Below are 19,615 nucleotides of genomic sequence, written 5' to 3'. Positions count from 1 at the left end.
GTAATTACCGCCCCATAAGCTTAACAAGTCTAGTCTGCAAAGCTATGGAGAGGATCATAATGGAGCTCATAAACAAAGATATAGGGGACTTGCAGACATTGGACCCGACCCAGTTTGGCTTCGTCAAGGGCAGATCATGCCTTTTGAACTTGGTCGACTTCTTCGAAACAGTCACCAAGGCCATTGATGAGGGAAAGGCAGTCCATACAGCCTACCTTGACCTTGCAAAGGCTTTCGACACAATACCCCACTCGGGTATTGTAGAAAAACTTACCAGCTTAAATGTAAACCCATATGTCACAAGATGGGTTGCAAACTGGCTTAAGGACAGAACCCACAGGGTTAGAGTTGCTGGCGCTATGTCAGACTCCAAGCCGGTCACAAGTGGTGTCCCACAGGGCTCGGTCCTTGGCCCCCTATTGTTCGGCATCTACTTCTCAGAAGTACAGGCCAACATGGGAGGATTTTGGCTGACAAAGTTTGCAGACGACTGCAAACTGGGCGGCATAGTGGAAAGTGCATCGGACACGGATATCCTTCAGAAGGGACTCACGGAAACAGATAGCTGGTGCCAGAGCCATGGCCTGAAGTTAAACGCCAAAAAATGTATAGTCATACCCTTCGGGAAAAACAAGATAACCCCAAGCTACCATATAGGTGGCAATCCACTAAGCACAGAAGAGGTTATCAGGGACGTGGGGCCCAGGTTGACAGTGGCCTTTCTTTTGACACTAAGTGGTTAGAAAGACCTTCTACATTGCCCACGTGATCATGAAGGGATTCACATCCAGATCTAGTGAGGTCATTGTTCCCCTGTACTCTTCACTTATCAGACCAATGATAGAGTACAATGCCCCATTCGGGATGTATCTCTCCCGACATCTGCAGCAATTGGAGAGACCCCAAAAGTTCCTCACCAAAAGGATAAAGGGACTCCAAAATCTGTCATATGCTGCCAGATTGAGGAAACTTCAACTCTATTCAGTCGCATACCGTCTGCTCAGAGGTGACATGTGCCTGACATACAAGGCCATGTCCAACCCGGAATTAATGGACATGCCCCACCTCAAAAAAATCCAAATCCAACAAAACCACTAGAGCAAGCGACTTAAACCTTAGCACGGATATAAATAGGACATGCTGGAGGGATAGATTTATCACTCAGAGGCTCCCTATGCTGTGGAATAAAATCCCGGTCCATGTGAGGCAGAGCACCTCGCTGGCTCTGTTCAAGAGAAATCTTGACCTGTGGATGGAAGATCGTAGGTTTACCCCGGGAATCATCTCTGTGTCACTGCTGGACAGAGGCACAACAAACTAATGGGTACAGTATTTTTTCATATAAGCCACAAAACTTTGGGCTAGGCTTATAAATGCCTTAGGGCAGATAGCCTAGTATAAACCTATGAACCTAGGTAGAATTATATATTTTCTGTTACTACTTTTTGACTTGACGAGTTTACGTTCGCTACTTCTTCTACTACTATTGTCTGATCTGATTAATATAACGTGATTAACTAGAAATATATGGACTGAAAATCTTCCACACAGAGAAGTTTCTTACACTGTTTTAAGAAAATAATTACAAGTCGATATTTTCAGTCTACCCCTGGATCTAATATGTTTAATGTACCATAGGTAGACAATAGAAAGTAGCAATTTTTGGATTTTTGATATCAGATGTTTTACTTATCTTCCTCTTTCTTCTTAAACACATCCTTCTTCGTTGCTTTAGAGGAAGAAAGCCAAGTATTAGAACCCTGCAATAGAAAGAGCTCCACTAACAAAGCAGGGGGTAGGATTTGACTTGAAACTCTTCCTGGTGTCCAGGAATGATGGAACCCGAAGATCCATTCTATCTTTCCAAACTAAGCAGGTTTCTGCTGATAAGAGTTTAAGATGTTTACCCTTTAGTTCTTTCTTCTCTTAATCTTGCTAGATGGCCTCAGTCTCATTGGGCATGAAAATATGCTTCTCTGTATATCACCATCTACAAGAAGTGAATACATTTCTAAGATTTATTACAGCGGCACAGCATTTCCAATTCACATCTTGCCCTTTGGGCTGTCGACTATTTCCAGGGTATTCACAAAATGGTTAGCTGCAGTGTTTGCCTACGTCATGTTAAAGGGCATCCATATTTACCCCTGCTTTAGTGACTGTGTGACCCAGACACCTTCCCATGAGGAGCTGTCAAAGCCCAGGACTTTATCATACCATAACTAACCAGCATGGGGATCTTCCTGATTACCAGCAGTCCAGGGTCTCCCCTTCATAAAGGAGCACACAGGAATTTCATGAGTGCATTTCTGGACACCAGTAGAAGCAGACTGTTCCCCTCTCTAGAAGAGAGTAATGTATTGAATACCACCCTCTGTTGAGCAGCAGCAAAGGCATTTGTCAACAAGGACCATCTTCAGTGCTGTTTGACACATGGTAGACTCCATCTATTTCGTTTGCATTGCCAGACTGCACAAGAAAAAAAAACAAACATCAGTAGTACCTACATTTTGCAATGGGTAGTACATTCGTCTTTGGTGCCAAAGACTGTTGGTTCTCTTCCCACACCAGGTAGCTGGATACATTTTCCAGTACTGTCACTGCAGTGCAACCTAAGAGGTCTGCTGTACTCATGAGTGTTCCATCCTTTGAGTGAAATGTTAGTGTGGCCCCATTTGTCCGAGTTGGAAGGTAGCTCAAGTGGAAGTAAAAGGTCCGATGTCTCTTATCGAAAAGAGTTGGGGAAGTTCCCTGTTGCCCTGACCGAATTTTCCCTAATCAATATGAGTACCACCTCGGGTCTTTGCTGACAAGAAGTCATTGGCCTAGTGGGACTATTCCTTTCAGCAGCGTGTAAACGAAATAAACAAGCAACCCTTTATTGCCACCATCTCTGTGTACTGGTGATGGTGTTACCTCTCATATTTGCCATCCACAAAAACATCAGATGGGAAGTTTCTAGTCCATGATGAAAGCTGCATCAAACTTTTCTTGGGTGGCACACAGGAGCCCTGAAGGTTCAGGGAGAATCGAACAGGAGGAAGAAAAGCAAGTAGAAGAGTCTCTTGATGTTTGTTACACAGATTTTCAATTTAATCTGGAAACCAGAGATGTTGCTGGTAGTCACAGGCAGCACAGCAGTATTGTTAGCTTCTTTGCTTGCTAAAGTTAAAGTATCACTCATGGCAACTGCGCAGACATGCCATCATTACCTAGGATGTGGTGGTCAGGTAGAACCTTTAACCGTAGGCCTTTTATGTTCCTTAATCCCAGAATTCTTCAGCAGACCACCTGATCAGATCTACACCCACCCCTTCAGGAAAGAAGTTAAACCTGAAAGCTTTTCACAAATTGGCCATGTTAGGAGTATCCCATGGATAGAGCCATTTACCCCCCCCCCCCCCAAATAATCACATCGCCAAGTTTCTTGCAAGTTTCCACGGTTGAGAACTCTGGCAGTGGTTCAGTTTTTGGTCCCATGTTAAGGGAGACTCCAGTGTGCCTTTCCTCCTTCCTTCTCACCCACAGAGTCCTCCTAAAGGCAAGAGAAGAGTGAACTAGTCTAATACTGGTTGACCCTCTGTGGTCAAGGCAAGACAACACTGGCTTTCCCCATTTGTAGAGCTGAACAGAAGACACTTTCTCCCTCACTGTCGCAGCTTACTAACAGTATAGGAAGAAACCCTGCTCCACCCAAACTTAAGACCATTAGTCCTACATTGGGCTTCCTTTCTTGTGGAAGTGGGCTTCCTTTCTTGTGGAAGTGCTTCCTTTATTAAAGAAAGGAAGGAAACTGATACCGGGGAAACTCTGCCTGGCCAAATGGGCCAGGTTTTCCATATGATGTAAGGAATGCGGCATACAAGCCAAAGCAGCCCCTGTACAGCAGGCTCTACTTTGCTTAGTAATCCTGTTTGACAGTGCTCATCTTATGCCACTGTCAGGGTGCACCTTTTGTCTGTTTTATTGATCCTTGAGCTTCCATTGGCATCTGTCCCTACAGTGGAGTAACTTCTAATGGGGTCTTCCATTTGAGGTTACTGCATAAACCAGTGTTAAAACAGCCAACTATGCAGGAGTGAAACTGTTTATTCCAGAGAACTTTCTTCCTGGTGTTAGTAAACTGCCAGGGGAACTTCAAAGTGACAGTTTTTATATGTAGGAATGTTGTGCAGTATTCCACAAGGACAATGTGGCCCTGAGGACCCACTCACTTCCACGGCCATAGCAGTCTCATAGCTGGCCGTGAATCACATCTTTCAGCTCCCAGTATTCCGTCCTTTCTGTCAAAGTAAGAGAGAAAAAGACTTGAGTGTGATGGAAGTGCATAAACAGGTCATACACTATACCACTGACCAGGCCTTTTCCTTGGTCATACCAGGGAGACAAGGCAGAGCAGTGTTTGAACGACTCTTCTCCAAGCATCTGGCTGTTGTGCATCTGTTTCTGGTATAATCAATGTATATAGAAAAATCTTGTAAACAAATAATAAAACATGTAACAGGGGCAGCAGCCTTTACAGCTGCCTTCTTCAGGAATGTTTTGGCACACAGTATTTGAGGCAGTTACTGGAACCTTTCTCAACATTTTCTATGGGTATTGCAAGCATGACCACACCAGGGTTTGATACTGAGGTATTGCAAGGCATGAGTACTGTCAGTTGTAATTTGCTTTAATGCTCGTCCCACTCATCTGTGATACTGTAGTATCAATCCTTGTAGACTTTTACAGCTATACTGAATATGCTCATGCATGTAAAAGGAGTAGTAGTACAGTAGAGGCTCCTCCTCCTCGAGGTTTTGTTTTCTTATTGGAGTCAGGAGACGAACCTAAGTTTAGAGATACTCTCCTACTTCTGCGTCTGAGTGCTTGGCCATATTGGCAGAACCGTCTTTCAGCCCAAAACCTGCTACACGTGGACACACTTGGTGACCACTTTAGTCATCACAGAACTGAAGATGACATGAAATTCTCTTTTGTGCTGTATCCTACTGATATCTGCAATGTGGGAAAGGCTCCAGCCCCATGCATTGGTCCTCCAGAGCTCTTAAAGTCATGCTGGATAGTCTGTCAAGTCATTCTGAATGGTACTGCAGCAGTTATCCTTATTAATCAAAACATCGATCGTTACAGTGAAGGTACTTATTTATGTAGTAATACATTTAAATGTCTAAGCAAAAGCATTTTCCATAAAGCAGTACATTTCACTAAGGATTAAAATACATCACTAGTATATTCAGTACAGCAATAAATAATCAAAACTGTACTTCAAATTTGGTTAAAAAGTTGTCTGTATATAGTTATAATAAAATGGTCTGTACGTCTACAGATTTATGCCATGTCAGATTCCATTGTACTTTTATGGTTTTCTAGTAAATCTAAATTAAAAAAAATTCAGCAGGCAATGCTCCTGCTTATTTTTAGGCCTGTCTATTAATTAACTATTGTACATTGTTCTCCATCATTCCCTAGATAGTTTTGCACAAGTTATCCTCCCCTGTATTGTTCATTTGGTCTGTTAAAAAAAAAAAAAAAAACAGAAAACTGCATAAAATAATCTGTGCCTTTTTTCTGTACCTCAGATTTTCCAGGACATCTTTGGAATGGTGTTGATCATCCTAGTAGCTATTGGGTTCAAGACGAAGCTGGCTGCCCTGACCCTTGTCATTTGGCTTTTTATTTTAAACATGATTCAGAATGCTTTCTGGACCATCCCCACCTTCAGACCCCTGCACGACTTCTTAAAGTACGACTTTTTCCAGACCATGTCAGTAATAGGAGGCCTGCTTCTTGTGGTGGCTTTGGGACCAGGTGGGGTTTCCATGGACGAGCATAAGAAGAAGTGGTGAAGACTGAAGATGAAAGAGCTTATTTTTTTTTTTTTAAAACGGAGTCCTATTTGTGTATTTTTTCATATATACTGTATCATTGTTCACTGTTGCCTTAGGATAGATTGTTTTCTATCAAATGCCAACTTTTAACATATGTAAATTAAAGTATCATGGTCCATGACAATTCAATGCTGCTATTTTTATTAAAACTGCCCTATGCATTATTGCTCTTTAATGACTCACGTGAGGCAGGTGCCATAATCTGATTCGTACAGCATTGCTAAGTACTTGGTTTGTCCCTCACTGGAACTTGATTTAAAAAAAAAAAAAAAAAAAAAAAAACAGCTACACTGAACACCATTTGAAAATCCAACCAAGCAGTGTTATTTAAAAAATTATTTTGTGTTCACTTACCAAGTGCTGTAATTAGGTAAAAATTGCTATAAAGCCAGAACCATATTCCTGTGATTGATGTTTCTGTTTCTACAGTTGTTTTATGCATCTTTCCATGTTGGTGGACAAAACGCACATTACTTCCTCTGAAGTGAAAAGCATAACTTAGGGATGTGCAATTGTGCTTGTGTGGAACCGTAAGTGTATAGCTTTGAAGGAGATTACCTTTAAGCAGGTGAGCACAGACTCCAGAGATGTAGTGTATGTAGCCATTTGTTTTTGGGCAGTTAAGTGTTGCAGCCCTAACTTGTGGGATTTCTCAAAGTGAAAGCCCTTGGCCGACCCGATTACCGCAGAATAGCTTCCCTCGTTTTTGAGCTGGCAGACAACCCTATCTGACATCACTACACTTGGGGGTAAGGGTAGTCAGCAGACTCTGTTCTTTTTTGTCGTCGGGGCCCGACACAGAGTGCCAATTAGTGCGTCATTCAGTCCACATCAGAGAAAGACTCCAGAAAGCTAAGTACCCCATTGGGGAACCTTTCATTTTTGGTTTGACTAATGTCAGAGAAAATTGTCTCCACTGTGGCAAACAGACACCTCTACTCTTTTTGTGCGACTTGCTTGTGGCCGGAACATGACCTCTCCAACTGTTTTTACTCTCTCTTTAACAGCAGGACCATTAGGCATAGGGCCAAGATTTTTGCAGGGTTTGTTAGTGAGTCATGTGGTCATTGTTGTCCTATGGCATCTGCTAGCTGAGATAGACATTCCTAACCGAAAAAGAGATAAGAAAAAACAGTCCAGACTTAGGGCCGCTGACAATATCCACTCGCCATTGGCCAGCCCTAGGCTTATTACTGAAGATGATGAGACACTTTCGCGATCCCCTAATGCAACCAAGGCGGTGGCACGGACCTCTTTTGGGGCCCGTTCAGAGTCCGATATACCTTCTGGTCCCTCAATGTCTTTCCAAACTGTATGTGCAGGTCCTGGCTTCTGACAACCATGCTAAGACTGACAACTGATCTTTGCATCATCTAGACATTGCTGCTGCCTTTCGCCCACAGGAATTTGTTGTCTCTTCTGGGCCGGAGGTTGTTCACAGACCAAAACCTAAGGCTGTTTGCAAAGTCAGCAGCTCCAGCCCAGTCTCAGCCCAGGCCTATCTGATCATATTCCCAGGCTTATCAATAGGATCTTGTGAGGTTGTCTGGAGATCTGAGCTCTCTAGTAGATCCAGCGGCCTCCTGGGTTTTCTCCAGGTAAAAGAAAAAGGGACGCCCCTCCAGAAGATCTCCGTGATTCCTTTGATTCAGATGAGGATTTTGACCAGGAGGATTCTACTTTTGAAGATGGTGCTTCTGTTGTCTCCTTTGGGGATTCAGACTTTGAGAAGAATCGGCCTTCCCTGCTGATATTTTCTTTGGGGAAACTCTTCACACCTTGAGGAATCACTTCAAGTGGGAAGCATAAGACTGCCAACAGTCAAACAAAAGAATTGGGAAATTTCTTAACCCCCTGAACATGAATCCCTCACGATTCCTCCTGTCTTAGAGGTGGTGGTTGATGTTTTTCAGGACTCCTTCAAACCACATTCCCTGCCTTCTGCCCGTAGAAAGACAGACAGGATTTATAGGGTTCTGGTTTCTCAGACATCTCTTTAAGAACTCTGTGGCAGACCCTGAATTTGACTCCAGTCTCTAAGGGAGCTAAAACTAGCTTGTCCAAAAACCCCTTGCCTACTGATAGGGAAAGTAGGAACTTAGATTTGGCAAAAAAGTTTACACATCTGCTATTCTTGCAATGCGGGCCTTAAACTGCCAGTTTCACTTGGTGAAATACCAGGAAACTATTCTGGACCAAAAGAAGCAGAAGCTGATGAGCATGGAGAACAAGGATCTCTCTAAAGAATGGACCTCTGTAACTCCTGCTCTCGCGTAGCCAAACACTCCCTGCACCACCGAAACGATGCTGTGGAAGTTTCCAGTTGGGTTGCAGATACAGGTTCTGTCATAAGAAGACATGCCTGGCAGAGAAACCAGTCTCTCCCAAACCATGTCAAATCCAACCTCCTAGACACCCCTTTGGATAAAAAATTTCTCTTTGGTCCCAAGACTGAAGCTGTATTCAAGAAAATGGAAGACAAGGCCAAGTCCATGCAGAGTTTTAAGGGCTTTCTTCACATCCATCCTTCTCACTTGAGCAGAAACCACCCCACCAAGCATTGGTCCTTTCCTTCCCAACCCAGGGTTAGGCCAAGAAAGCCACACTGGGAAAGGAGCCAAAGACAGCACCAGCAGCCCAAGCAGTGGCATTCGGAACCCATTAAGCCAGGGAGCTCATGCCCACAAGCCTCTAACAGGGAGCAACAATGAAGCAGCCATGGCACTCCCTACCCCCTTCCCATCTGTCTCCCCCCTTCACATCCCTCTTCCAGGCTAGGAGGCAAATTATCATTAGTCCACAGAATCTGGGCTCACATTACTACAGACCAGTGGGTGCTAAACATTTCAAAGGGTTGCATGCTCAAATTGAAGCAATCATTGGTTCTGTCAGACTTCCCAGACATTCCACCAAAACAAAGAACTATGTGGTATATAAACAAATGGGGGGGCACTCTTATCGGTTTTACTGCCTAACAGTGGATGTTTGGGAAACAGCTCACTCCCTGGGTTTACACCTCGTGGTACAGTACTTGCTGAGTATACACAACCAACTAGCATATCTCCTCAGCAGAAGCCTTGTCAGACCCCCATGAGTGACATGTGCATCGGGAAATATTTCTTAGCATACCCAAAAAATGGGGTGTACCGATGATGGACCTTTTTGCCACCAAAGAAAATAATTACCTGAAAAAAGGTTTGCACCAGGGACAGTGAAGTCACCCTAGAGGACAGATACTTTCTGTTTCACTTGGACAGGCCTTTTCTGCTATGCCTCCCCTCCAGCGCCACTGCCTCCCAGCTTACTGCTAAAAAATAAGAGACGAGGGGCCATGTGTAACACTAATCACTCCAGAGTGGCTCAAGCAGCACTTGTACACTCTGCTAATCAGCTTGACCAGCACAGAGCCATGGTAGCTGCCACAGAGAATGGATCTATTAACACATGACGGGCAACCCAACCTGTGGACACTCAAATTGTCAGCAAGGATGATGCCTTGATTTCATGACAGGAATCTCTCCTTGAAAAACAGGTTTTAGATATTCTAGAAGAGGCCAGGAGACCTAGCACAAGAAAATCTTATTCAGTCAAATGGAAAAGATTCACTCTTTGGTGCAGACAAAAAGCTCAAAACCGTTGTCTAGCCAAGATTCCTCTCATCCCATCTTACCTGACCAGCCATTTTGACAAAGGACTCTCTTACTCCTCCATAAAAATCCATGTTTCAGCTATCTCAGCCTACTTGCCATTACAGTCTTCTCAATTTTCACACCCAGTCAGGAAACATTTCTGAGAGAGTTTGTTCACATCAGGCCTCCCAGACAGCCTCTAGTTCCACCCTGGGATCTCAGATGATGTTCATCGTGCATACAGCTGCAGTCATAACAGATGGGTTCTCCTGCCGTCAGGTGGGTCCTCGGTCGGCCGAATTCCAAAGTCTAGGTCCGGCGTCGGTTGTCGTCGCTTTCTTTCCTGACGTCAGTGTGACAGGTGTATATAAGACACAGCCGACGCCATTTTCTTCAGTCTTTTTTGCCGCGCGGTGCCCGAAGCAGAAGCAGTTCACAAGTGCCGGTCGGCCAGCTCCTGAAATTACGAAAATTTGGAAATCGAAGTCTTCTTTAAAGCTAAGTACCCCGTTGGGGAAACTTTTCTTGCCTCAGACCGATATCAGACAAAGTTAACAATTGTATTTCTTGTGGGAAGCAAATACCGCATAAAGATTTCCATTCCCTCTGTATACCTTGTTTAGGCCCAGACCACGACGTCTCGGGCTGTCGCTTTTGTGCTACTTTCAATAAACGCACTATTAAGCATCGGGCGGAGTTCGCCCAGCACTTTTTTGGTAAAGCTTTTGATTATAAAATGTCGTCGGAGACTCCGACTGGCGTTTTGTCCAAAAAACGCAAGGACAAAGACCGACACGCGAGGTCCGCGGCCTCCACCACGCCAAAACTGGCTACACGTGGTCTGGTTCTCGGCGAGGCGCCTACGCAGCCCCTGACTACCGACGACACTTCTCTGGCGGTGTCTTCTTTAACCGAGACCGCAGGTACCTCGGCCCATACCCTGACTACAGCTACCGAAGCCACTGTGAGTGTTGAGCCTCTTAATGTGGACAGGTCCACTTCCACCCATGGTGTCTTCAGACCCTCATCTTCCTTTTCCATTAAGGCCTTTACTAAATCCAAATCAGCCATACATCCCAAGAGGCCTGTTGCACAGGGCCCATCTCCAGGCCCCATGCCTAAAAAAGCAAATGCTCAAAATGGCTGAGGATTTAATTACTCTTATCAGGGGTTCCCAACCCCCTCCGGACAAGAGACCCAGAGTGGAGGAAGATTCTCCCTCTTCTGACCAGGGCTCCATTATTTCAGAACATTCTGATGAAGAGGAGCACTCGTACTCTCCCTTTGAAGATTCTGATGCAGAGCAGTCCATTCCTTCTGTATCTCCCCCAGAGGATTTTTCTTTCGGGGAAACCTTGCATACCTTGAGGGAACACTTCCATTGGGAAGGCCAAGATTTTTCAGATTCCAAGAAAAGACTTAGGGAATTTCTTTTGCTACCTCAGTACAGACCTCTGGTGATCCCTCCTGTCCTGGACATACTTGATGATGTTTACACGGAGGCTTGCCTTAATCCGGATTCCCTGCCTCCTGCCCCAGTCAAGCCTGATAGATACTACAGAGTTCCTAACTCACACCAATTTCTTTACAAAAGCCATAATGCTGACCCTGAAACCATTTCTCAAGGCCCCAAGGGAATGAAGGCCTCTACTGCCAAGAACCCATTACCTTCCGAAAGAGAGTCTAGATCCTTAGAAAGGTGGGGAAAAAAGGTCTATACCTCGGCCACCCTAGCCATGAGGGCCTTAAATTGTCAGTTCCATATGCTTAAATATCAGCAGTTTCTGTTATCACAATTAAGGAATAAAATGTCACAACCTGAACAACCAGATTTGAAGGAGTTACAGGATATGATGCATAGTGCAGAACAAGTGGGTAAACACACATTACAATGTGGCTATGATGCTCTAGAGGCCTCAAGTAGAGCTGCGGTTACAGGATCAGTCATTCGTAGACATGCCTGGCTTAGGGAACAAACCTTGCCTGATCCTGTTAAAGCTAAACTTCTAGATGCTCCTTTACAAAAGGATGTATTATTTGGTACTAATGCTGAGGAGATACTACGGAAAATGGAAGAAAAAGCTAAATCTATGCAAACTGTCAAAGCCTTTCTACAGGTACAACCACCAAGTTTTAGCAAAAATTGGCCTTCAAAAAACTGGTCCTTTCCAGCCACGGACAAGCCCCAAAGAGGTAGATACAGGCGCACAAGGGGCAGAAGACAATCTCAAGGATCATATAGAGGCAGACAATGGCAAACTCCAGCACCAAGAGGTGGCGAAGACAGTGCACAACAATACAGGAAACAAACCCAATGACTTTCCCCTTTGCATGCCGAGCAAGTCTCAGCTGGCAGCACCCTTGGGAGGAAAACTGACATTTTCAAAAAATTGGCATATTATCACAACAGACAAATGGATCCTGGACATTATAAACAGAGGCTACATATTTCATTTTCACACACTTCCAAAAATGAGAGGCATGCCGAACCTGCCACACAATCAAAGGGCAGAGGCTCAAATACAAATTTTAAAGCTCATGGACATGAAAGCTATTCAAGAGGTACCTACTCACGAACAAGGTCAAGGTTTTTATTCCAGACTATTCCTGGTACCAAGGAAGGGAACCGATTGGAGACCCATTTTGGACTTATCCATCCTAAACACATTTCTACTCGTACCAAAATTCAAGATGCTCACCTTACAGCAGCTTCTTCCCATGCTGGGCAAGGAGTCTTGGCTGGTAACATTGGACCTCAAGGAGGCATACCTGTATGTCCCAATCGGACAAAACTGCAGAAGATACCTCAGATTTCTTGCAGGTTCAATCCACTATCAATTCTCTGCATTGCCCTTTGGCTTATCTACTGCGCCCAGAGTATTCACGAAATGCCTGGCATCAGTAATTGTCTACTGCAGACTTCAAGGGATACAAATTTACCCTTATTTGGACGATTGCCTGATCCAAGCGGACAGCAAACACATACTTCTGGAACATCTGGCTTATGTAACACGGTTATTGAATTCTCTGGGATACACAGTCAACAGAGAAATCCAGGCTAACACCATCTCAGAAAATAATTTTCCTGGGTGCCAACTTGGACATGAACACCCAGATGGCCTATCTTACGCCAGAAAAACAGGGGCAACTAACTCAGTACTTCAAAATACTAGCAAATTGTACCAGGCTAACTGCAAGGAAAATCCTGCAGGCTCTGGGCTTCATGGCATCTTGCATTCTTCTAATCCCATGTGCAAAGTTGCATATGAGGAAACTTCAATGGTACCTAAAAAACCTATGGTCTCAACACCGCCACAGTTTGGAAACAATAATACCACTAATCCCATGTTTGCAAAAGGAATTTCTATGGTGGGCCCAAGCATGCCAAACAAACACAGGTCTACCATTCTGCAAGCCTCAAGCAAATCAAGTCATCACAACAGATGCTTCAGACTACGCCTGGGGGGCACATATGACAGACAGGTGCATTCAGGGCAAATGGTCCCAAAAGGAAAAGCACCTTCACATCAATCAAAAGGAAATGCTAGCAGTGATAAATGCAATTACAGCTTTCAAGGACCTCCTGCATCCAGGGCAATTATTGATAAGAACAGACAACACCACAGTAATGTGGTACATAAACAAACAAGGAGGAACACATTCATACCCCCCTGTGCAGGCTGGCCATGTCACTTTGGAACTTGGCTCTGGAATGGCAAATCGAACTTCAAGCACAGTACCTGCCAGGTTTGGAAAACTCACTGGCAGACAATCTAAGCAGAAATATGACAGACCTGCACGAATGGAAGTTGCATCCTCAAGTGTTTACAAAGATAATCCAAGCGTGGGGAAGGCTAGACCTAGATCTCTTTGCCTCCCACAGGAATCATCAGTTGACAAAATTCTGCTCAAGGACATTCCATTCAAAGGCCTGGCGAGTGGACGCCCTTTCTTTCAGTTGGGCAGCACGGACAGTTTACGTCTTCCCACCTTTGCCTCTTCTGCCCAAGGTGCTCTTGAAAGCAAGAGCAGATGGACCGAAGATGATACTGATCGCGCCAGACTGGCCAAGACAACACTGGTACCCACTCCTGAGGAGCCTAACACATTCTCCTCCCTGGACTCTACCTCTAATGCCTCTTCTACTGACTCAGCACAGCTACAAAACTCTTCAGTCAGTTGAAAACAATCAATCTGGCTGCATGGAAAATTCCTTAACACCACAACAGACCCTACTCTCCAAGGAGGTGCAGGATGTCATTTTGGAGGCCAGAAGGCAATCTACTAGAAAGGCTTACTCCGCAAAATGGAAACGGTTTTGCACCTGGAATGACAAAAAAGGCCAGGATCCTAGAAAACTGAATTTACCTCCGATATTACAGTATCTAGCTGAGCTGTTGAACAGTGGACTTTCATTTTCCTCCATCAAAATCCATGCCTCAGCCATTTCTGCTGAATACAATACTGATCCACCATTATTCTCCCTCCCACTCTTAAGACAGTTCCTCAGAGGGGCTAAGAATATAAGACCTGCAAGGAAACAACCAATACCAGCCTGGGATCTTAATTACATTCTAGAAAAATTAACATTGCCTCCCTTTGAACCAGCTGCCTCAACAGATTTGCAATATTTGTCCTGGAAAACCGCTTTCCTTCTGGCCATTACCTCAGCTCGTAGGGTTTCGGAGCTACAAGCCCTCATGGCTGTGCAGCCCTTTCTCATCTTCCATCAGGACAGGGTTTCCCTATGAACCAACCCGTCATTTATGCCTAAGGTAGTATCCAGGGTAGCTTTAAATCAGGCCATACACTTACCTACCTTTTACCCCAATCCTCAAAACAAAGGGGAAAGGCTGCTACATTCCTTAGACATCCATAGACAGCTACGTTACTATTTGGACAGAACAAAGCCTTTCAGAAAATCAGAACAACTCTTTGTGTCGTATGCTGTAAGGAGCTCAAGGGAAGCCAATTTCCAAACGGACTATTTCAAAATGGATAGGCCACTGCATACGGTTTTGTTACTCCTTTCATGGTAAATCTGTACCTGCAGGCATCAGACCCCACTCCACAAGGGCCACAGCCACCTCTGCAGCCTTCCTCAGAGGAGTCCCTACCAAAGATATTTTGGAGGCAGCCACTTGGAGTTCTGTGCATACCTTCACTAAACACTACCATCTTCCTTTATACTTCAAAACTAGAGCAGGCTTTGCCACTGCTGTGTTGCAGGGCATTCTGGCTCCTCCCAGTTCCACCTAGTGCCTACCACCCTGTGCGTAGCTTTGGGATTCTACCCATCTGTTATGACTGCAGCTGTATGCATGATGAACATAGTACAGTTTTGTACCTACCATAAATGTAGATGTTCGAGTGCTAATACAGCTGCAGTCCAGGTTTCCCTCCCTCCTTTCCCTCTGGGTACAGACCTAGTGGCTAACTCCTCATCTCACAACTTGATTGGGTTATCCTTCTATGGTGTATTTCCTTGCAACTACTGGTTTTTGATTATATTACAATGCATGATTTTATATATATATTTTTATATATATATTTTTATATATATATATATATATATATATATATATATTGCCTTCCTTCTGGGGGCACCTGACATCTGGGGCAAGAAAGACGGAAGAAAATGGCATCTGCTGTGTCTTGTATGCTGGACCTAGACTTTGGAATTCGGCTGACCGAGGACCCGCCTGACGGCAGGAGAACCCATCTGTTATGACTGCAGCTGTATTAGCACTCGAACATCTACATTTATGGTAGGTACAAAACTGTACTTTCTTCATGTTTCACTGTTGCAGTCATCACATTTGGGTTATCTGCCTGCAGGTAGCCCTCATCCGGCCTAAATACCAGAGTCTTGGATTCTTGCTTCAGATGCTCTCTCTTCTTCCATGACGTCAAGTCGTCTGGTATAAAACATGCAGCCAACGCCATTACATCAGTCTTTCTTGCCATGTGGTGCCCGAAGCGGAAGCAGTTCGCAAGTGCCGGTCGGCCAACTCCTGAAATTTTTGTTTTCGAGTTTCAGAACCGAAGTCTTCTAAAAAAGATAGGCATCCTGTTGGGGATCTTTTTTTCTTGCTCCAACCGATGTCAGTAAAAGTTAACAATTGTCCTACTTGTAAAAATGTTCATTCGTACTGCATTCCTTGCTTAGGCCAAGACCATGACATCCCTCGCTGTCGGTTTTGTGCCTTGTTCAACCCCCAAACTCTTCATCATCGAGCTATCTTTGCAGCAAATTATTTTGGTACTCTGTATCTGTACTCCAAAATGGCTTTGTTAAGCCATCTGACTACTGATCTTCTGAAAAAGCATAAGGATAAAGACAGAGACAGATTGCATAGGTCCAAAACTGATGACGATGCTTCCGTTAAGCTAGTCGCCAGTCTGCTGGTACTCAGGCGCTTTTGCAGCCCCGATACCCGCTACTTCAGATTCGCAGGCCTCTACTGAGACCCATTTGGAGTCCGGATGCTTTTTCGACTATAGAACCTGCAGATGTCTTTACCATGGATGGGTCCGGAGCCGCTGTGCAGGCACCGGCTTCTGAGGGTGTATTCAGGCCTACAGACTTGCATTTGAAACCGACGCTGTCTTCTTCATCCAGGCCTAAAACACAGATGTCCAAACTGCATGCTCAGGCCCATATGCCTAAAAAAAACAAATGCTTAGAATGGCTGAAGACCTTATTACCTTAAGTAGGGGAAGCCAGCCTTCCCCCTCTAAGAAACTTAGAACTGATTTTCCTTCTGATTCTTCTGATCAAGAATCTGATATTTCTTCTGTTCCTTCTGATTACCAGGATTTGCCCTTATCTACCTATGAGGATTCTGATGCAGAGGATTCCATTCCCTCTGCTTCCCCTCCAGAAGATTTTTCTTTTGGTGAAACCTTACACACTCTTAGGGAGCATTTCCATTGGGAAAGCCAGGATTACTCTTTACTCCAAAAAGAGGCTTGGGGAATTCTTACTCCTTCCTCCACACAGGCCTTTAGCTATCCCCCCCCCCCCCCTGTTCTGGACATTGTAGAGGATGCCTTCTTGGAATCTAGCCTTTCCCCAGACACTTTGCCTCCAGCTCCCAGAAAACCTGACTGGTATTACAGAGTACCTGACTCTCACAAGTTCGTCTTCAATAATCCTACTGCGGATCCAGAGACCATTTCCCAAGGACCAAAAGGCATTAAGGCTACTGCTGCCAAAAATCCTACCCCTTCTGATAGAGATTCTAGAGCCTTGGACAGATGGGGTAGAAGGTATACTGCTACTTTGACCATTAGGGCTTTAAATTGCCAGTTTCATATGTTAAAGTACCAGCAGCATATTATGGGACTACTTAAACAGAAAATTATATTGATTCCTGACTGGGCTGAACACCAAGAATTACAGGATTTAATGCATTCTGCAGAACAAGTTGGTAAACATACTTTGCAATGTGGTTTTGACTCAATTTAGAAGCATCTTGCAGGGCCGCTGTCACTGGGTCTCTTCTTAGAAGGCATGCTTGGCTTAAGGAGCAAAACTTGCCACATCATGTTAAAGCTAAATTACTGGATGCTCCCTAAACCAAGACCACCTCTTTCACAACAAAGTCGTCCTCAAAAAGATGGAGGAAAAAGCTAAATCTATGCAAACTGTTAAAGATTTCCTACAAGTACAGCCTCCCAGATTTAGTAGGCATTGGCTTTCAAAGAATTGGTCCTTTCCAGTCTCTTCCAGGCCTTCTCAGTCCAAACCCAGGAACAGCAGACCGCCTAGGTTACAGTCTGAGGCTACACACAGGCCTAAGCAGTAGGGGGCTCCCACTTCCAAAGCAGGAAGTAGTAAGACACCCCCTATGGAAAAATGGCACAATGACTTACCCTTAACCCTTCCAAGCCCTGCTCAACTGCCTGCTCCCTTGGGAGGAAAGCTCGCCCTGCATGCAAAAACTGGGAACTCATTACCCAGGACAAATTGGTTTTGAATATAGTTTCCCAAGGATGCAGATTCCACTTCCACACCCTACCAACCCCAAACAGTTGGCCAGACCTGCCCCCAAATCAGTGGGCAGAGGCCCAACAGCAGGTTCTCTCTTCTAAGTATCAGGGCTATTCAGCCTGTCCCAGCAGAAGAAAGGGGACAAGGTTTTTATTCAAGACTTTTCCTGGTACCCAGAAAAGACAGCTGCTGGTGTCCTATCCTGGATCTCTCTATTCTAAACACCTTTTTGGTAATCCCAAAATTCAAAATACTGACACTTCAACAGCTGCTTCTTATGTTAGCAAAGACGCCTGGTTGGCAACGTTAGACTTAAAGGAAGCTTACCTGCACATTCCAGTAAGGGAATCTTACAGGAAATACCTACGCTTCAGGGCAGGCTCCATGCATCAGTTCTCTGCACTTCCCTTTGGCTTATCTACTGCGCCCAGGGTATTCACAAATTGTCTAGCTCCAGCCATTGCATTTTGCAGGCAGAGAAAAATTCAAATATACCCATACTTGGACGACTGTCTGATTCAGGCAGAAAGCCAGGACTTGCTATTAAAACATCTGGCATTCATAAAGAAACTTTTAACCTCTCTGGGGTACACCATAAACGAAAAGAAATCTCACCTAGTACCCTGCCAACAGATTGTATTCCTGGGAGCAAGCTTGAACACAACTTCCCAGATGGCTTTCCTCACTCCAGAGAAACAAGTTTATTTGACAACCTACTTCAAACTATTAGCCACAAAGACCCAGCTATCTGCAAGGAAAATTCTGCAAGCCCTGGGGTTCATGGCCTTTTGCATTCTACTAATTCCATATGCAAGACTGCATATGAGGAAATTACAATGGTATCTAAAAAACCTATGGTATCAACATTTTCAGGACCTGGAATCAATGATTCCTATCATTCCTTGTATAAAGACAGAGTTCCTTTGGTGGGCAGAGGCCTGCCACCACAACAAGGGGCTCCCTTTCACTCTAGCCTCTGCCGCCCAAACCCTAACAACATACTCATCAGACTATGCATGGGGGGCTCACTTGGCAGGGCAGCGCATTCAGGGCAAATGGAACTCGAGACAGATGCACCTGCATATCAACCAAAAAGAAATGTTAGCTGTACAGAATTCCTTGACAGACTTCAAAGACCGCATTCTTCCAGGACAACTGTTAGTAAAGACAGACAACACAGATGTTCATCGTGCATACAGCTGCAGTCATAACAGATGGGTTCTCCTGCCGTCAGGCGGGTCCTCGGTCGGCCGAATTCCAAAGTCTAGGTCCGGCGTCGGTTGTCATCGCTTCTTCCCTGACATCAGTGTGACAGGGGTATAAAAGAACCAGCAGACGCCATTTTCTCCAGTCTTTCTTGCCGCGCGGTGCCCGAAGCAGAAGCAGTTCGCAAGTGCCAGTCGGCCAGCTCCTGAGATTACGAAAAATTTGGAACCGAAGTCGTCTTAAAAGCTAAGTACCCCGTTGGGGAAACTTTTTCTTGCCTCAGACCGATGTCAGACAAAGTTAATAATTGTATTTCTTGTGGGAAACAAATACCGCATAAGGATTTCCATTCCCTCCATATACCTTGTTTAGGCCCAGACCATGACGTCTCGGTCTGTCGCTTTTGTGCTACATTCAACAAACGCACTATTAAGCATCGGGCGGAGTTCGCCCAGCATTATTTTGGAAAAGCATTTAACTATACTATGTCGTCGGATACTCCGACTCTGGTTTTGTCTAAAAACCGCAAAGACAAGGACCGACACTCTAGGTCCGCGGCCTCTACCGACACCACGCCTAAGCCAACTACACGTGGTCCGGTTCTCAGCGAGGCGCCTACGCAGCCCCTGATTACCGATGACACATCTTTGGCAGTGTCTCCTGTACCCGAGGTCGCAGGCCCCTCTGCCCACACCCTGACTACAGATACCAAAGCCACGCTTGGCTTTGAAACACAGAATGTGGACAGGTCCACCTCCACTCAAGGTGTCTTCAGACCTTCCTCTTCTTTCTCCATCAAGGCTTTCACCAAGTCTAAAGCTACCATGCATCCTAAGAGAACAGCTACACAGGGCCCATCTCCAGGCCCCATGCCTAAGAAACAGATGCTTAAA

At 44.9% G+C, this 19,615-nt stretch overlaps 2 protein-coding genes across 2 annotated transcripts in view; both read left to right on the top strand.

Annotated features, from left to right (window-relative positions):
* Positions 1–6,020, top strand: part of LOC122789722 (surfeit locus protein 4-like) — a 516,963-nt gene extending 510,943 nt beyond the window's left edge. The window contains exon 6 of the mRNA XM_044057153.1: positions 5,583–6,020. Within this exon, the coding sequence (XP_043913088.1) occupies positions 5,583–5,849 (267 nt within the window). The 3' untranslated portion in view covers positions 5,850–6,020. The remainder of the gene's footprint in view (positions 1–5,582) is intronic.
* YJU2B (YJU2 splicing factor homolog B) overlaps positions 1–19,615 on the top strand; it is a 986,874-nt gene that overhangs the window by 180,094 nt on the left and 787,165 nt on the right. The window lies entirely within an intron of this gene.

This window comes from Protopterus annectens, chromosome 15.part0, assembly GCF_019279795.1.
Source record: "Protopterus annectens isolate FY-2018-M chromosome 15.part0, PAN1.0, whole genome shotgun sequence".
Lineage (NCBI taxonomy): Eukaryota > Metazoa > Chordata > Ceratodontiformes > Protopteridae > Protopterus > Protopterus annectens.
Note: the sequence above shows the minus strand (reverse complement) of the source record. Positions and strands in the feature narration are given on the sequence as shown.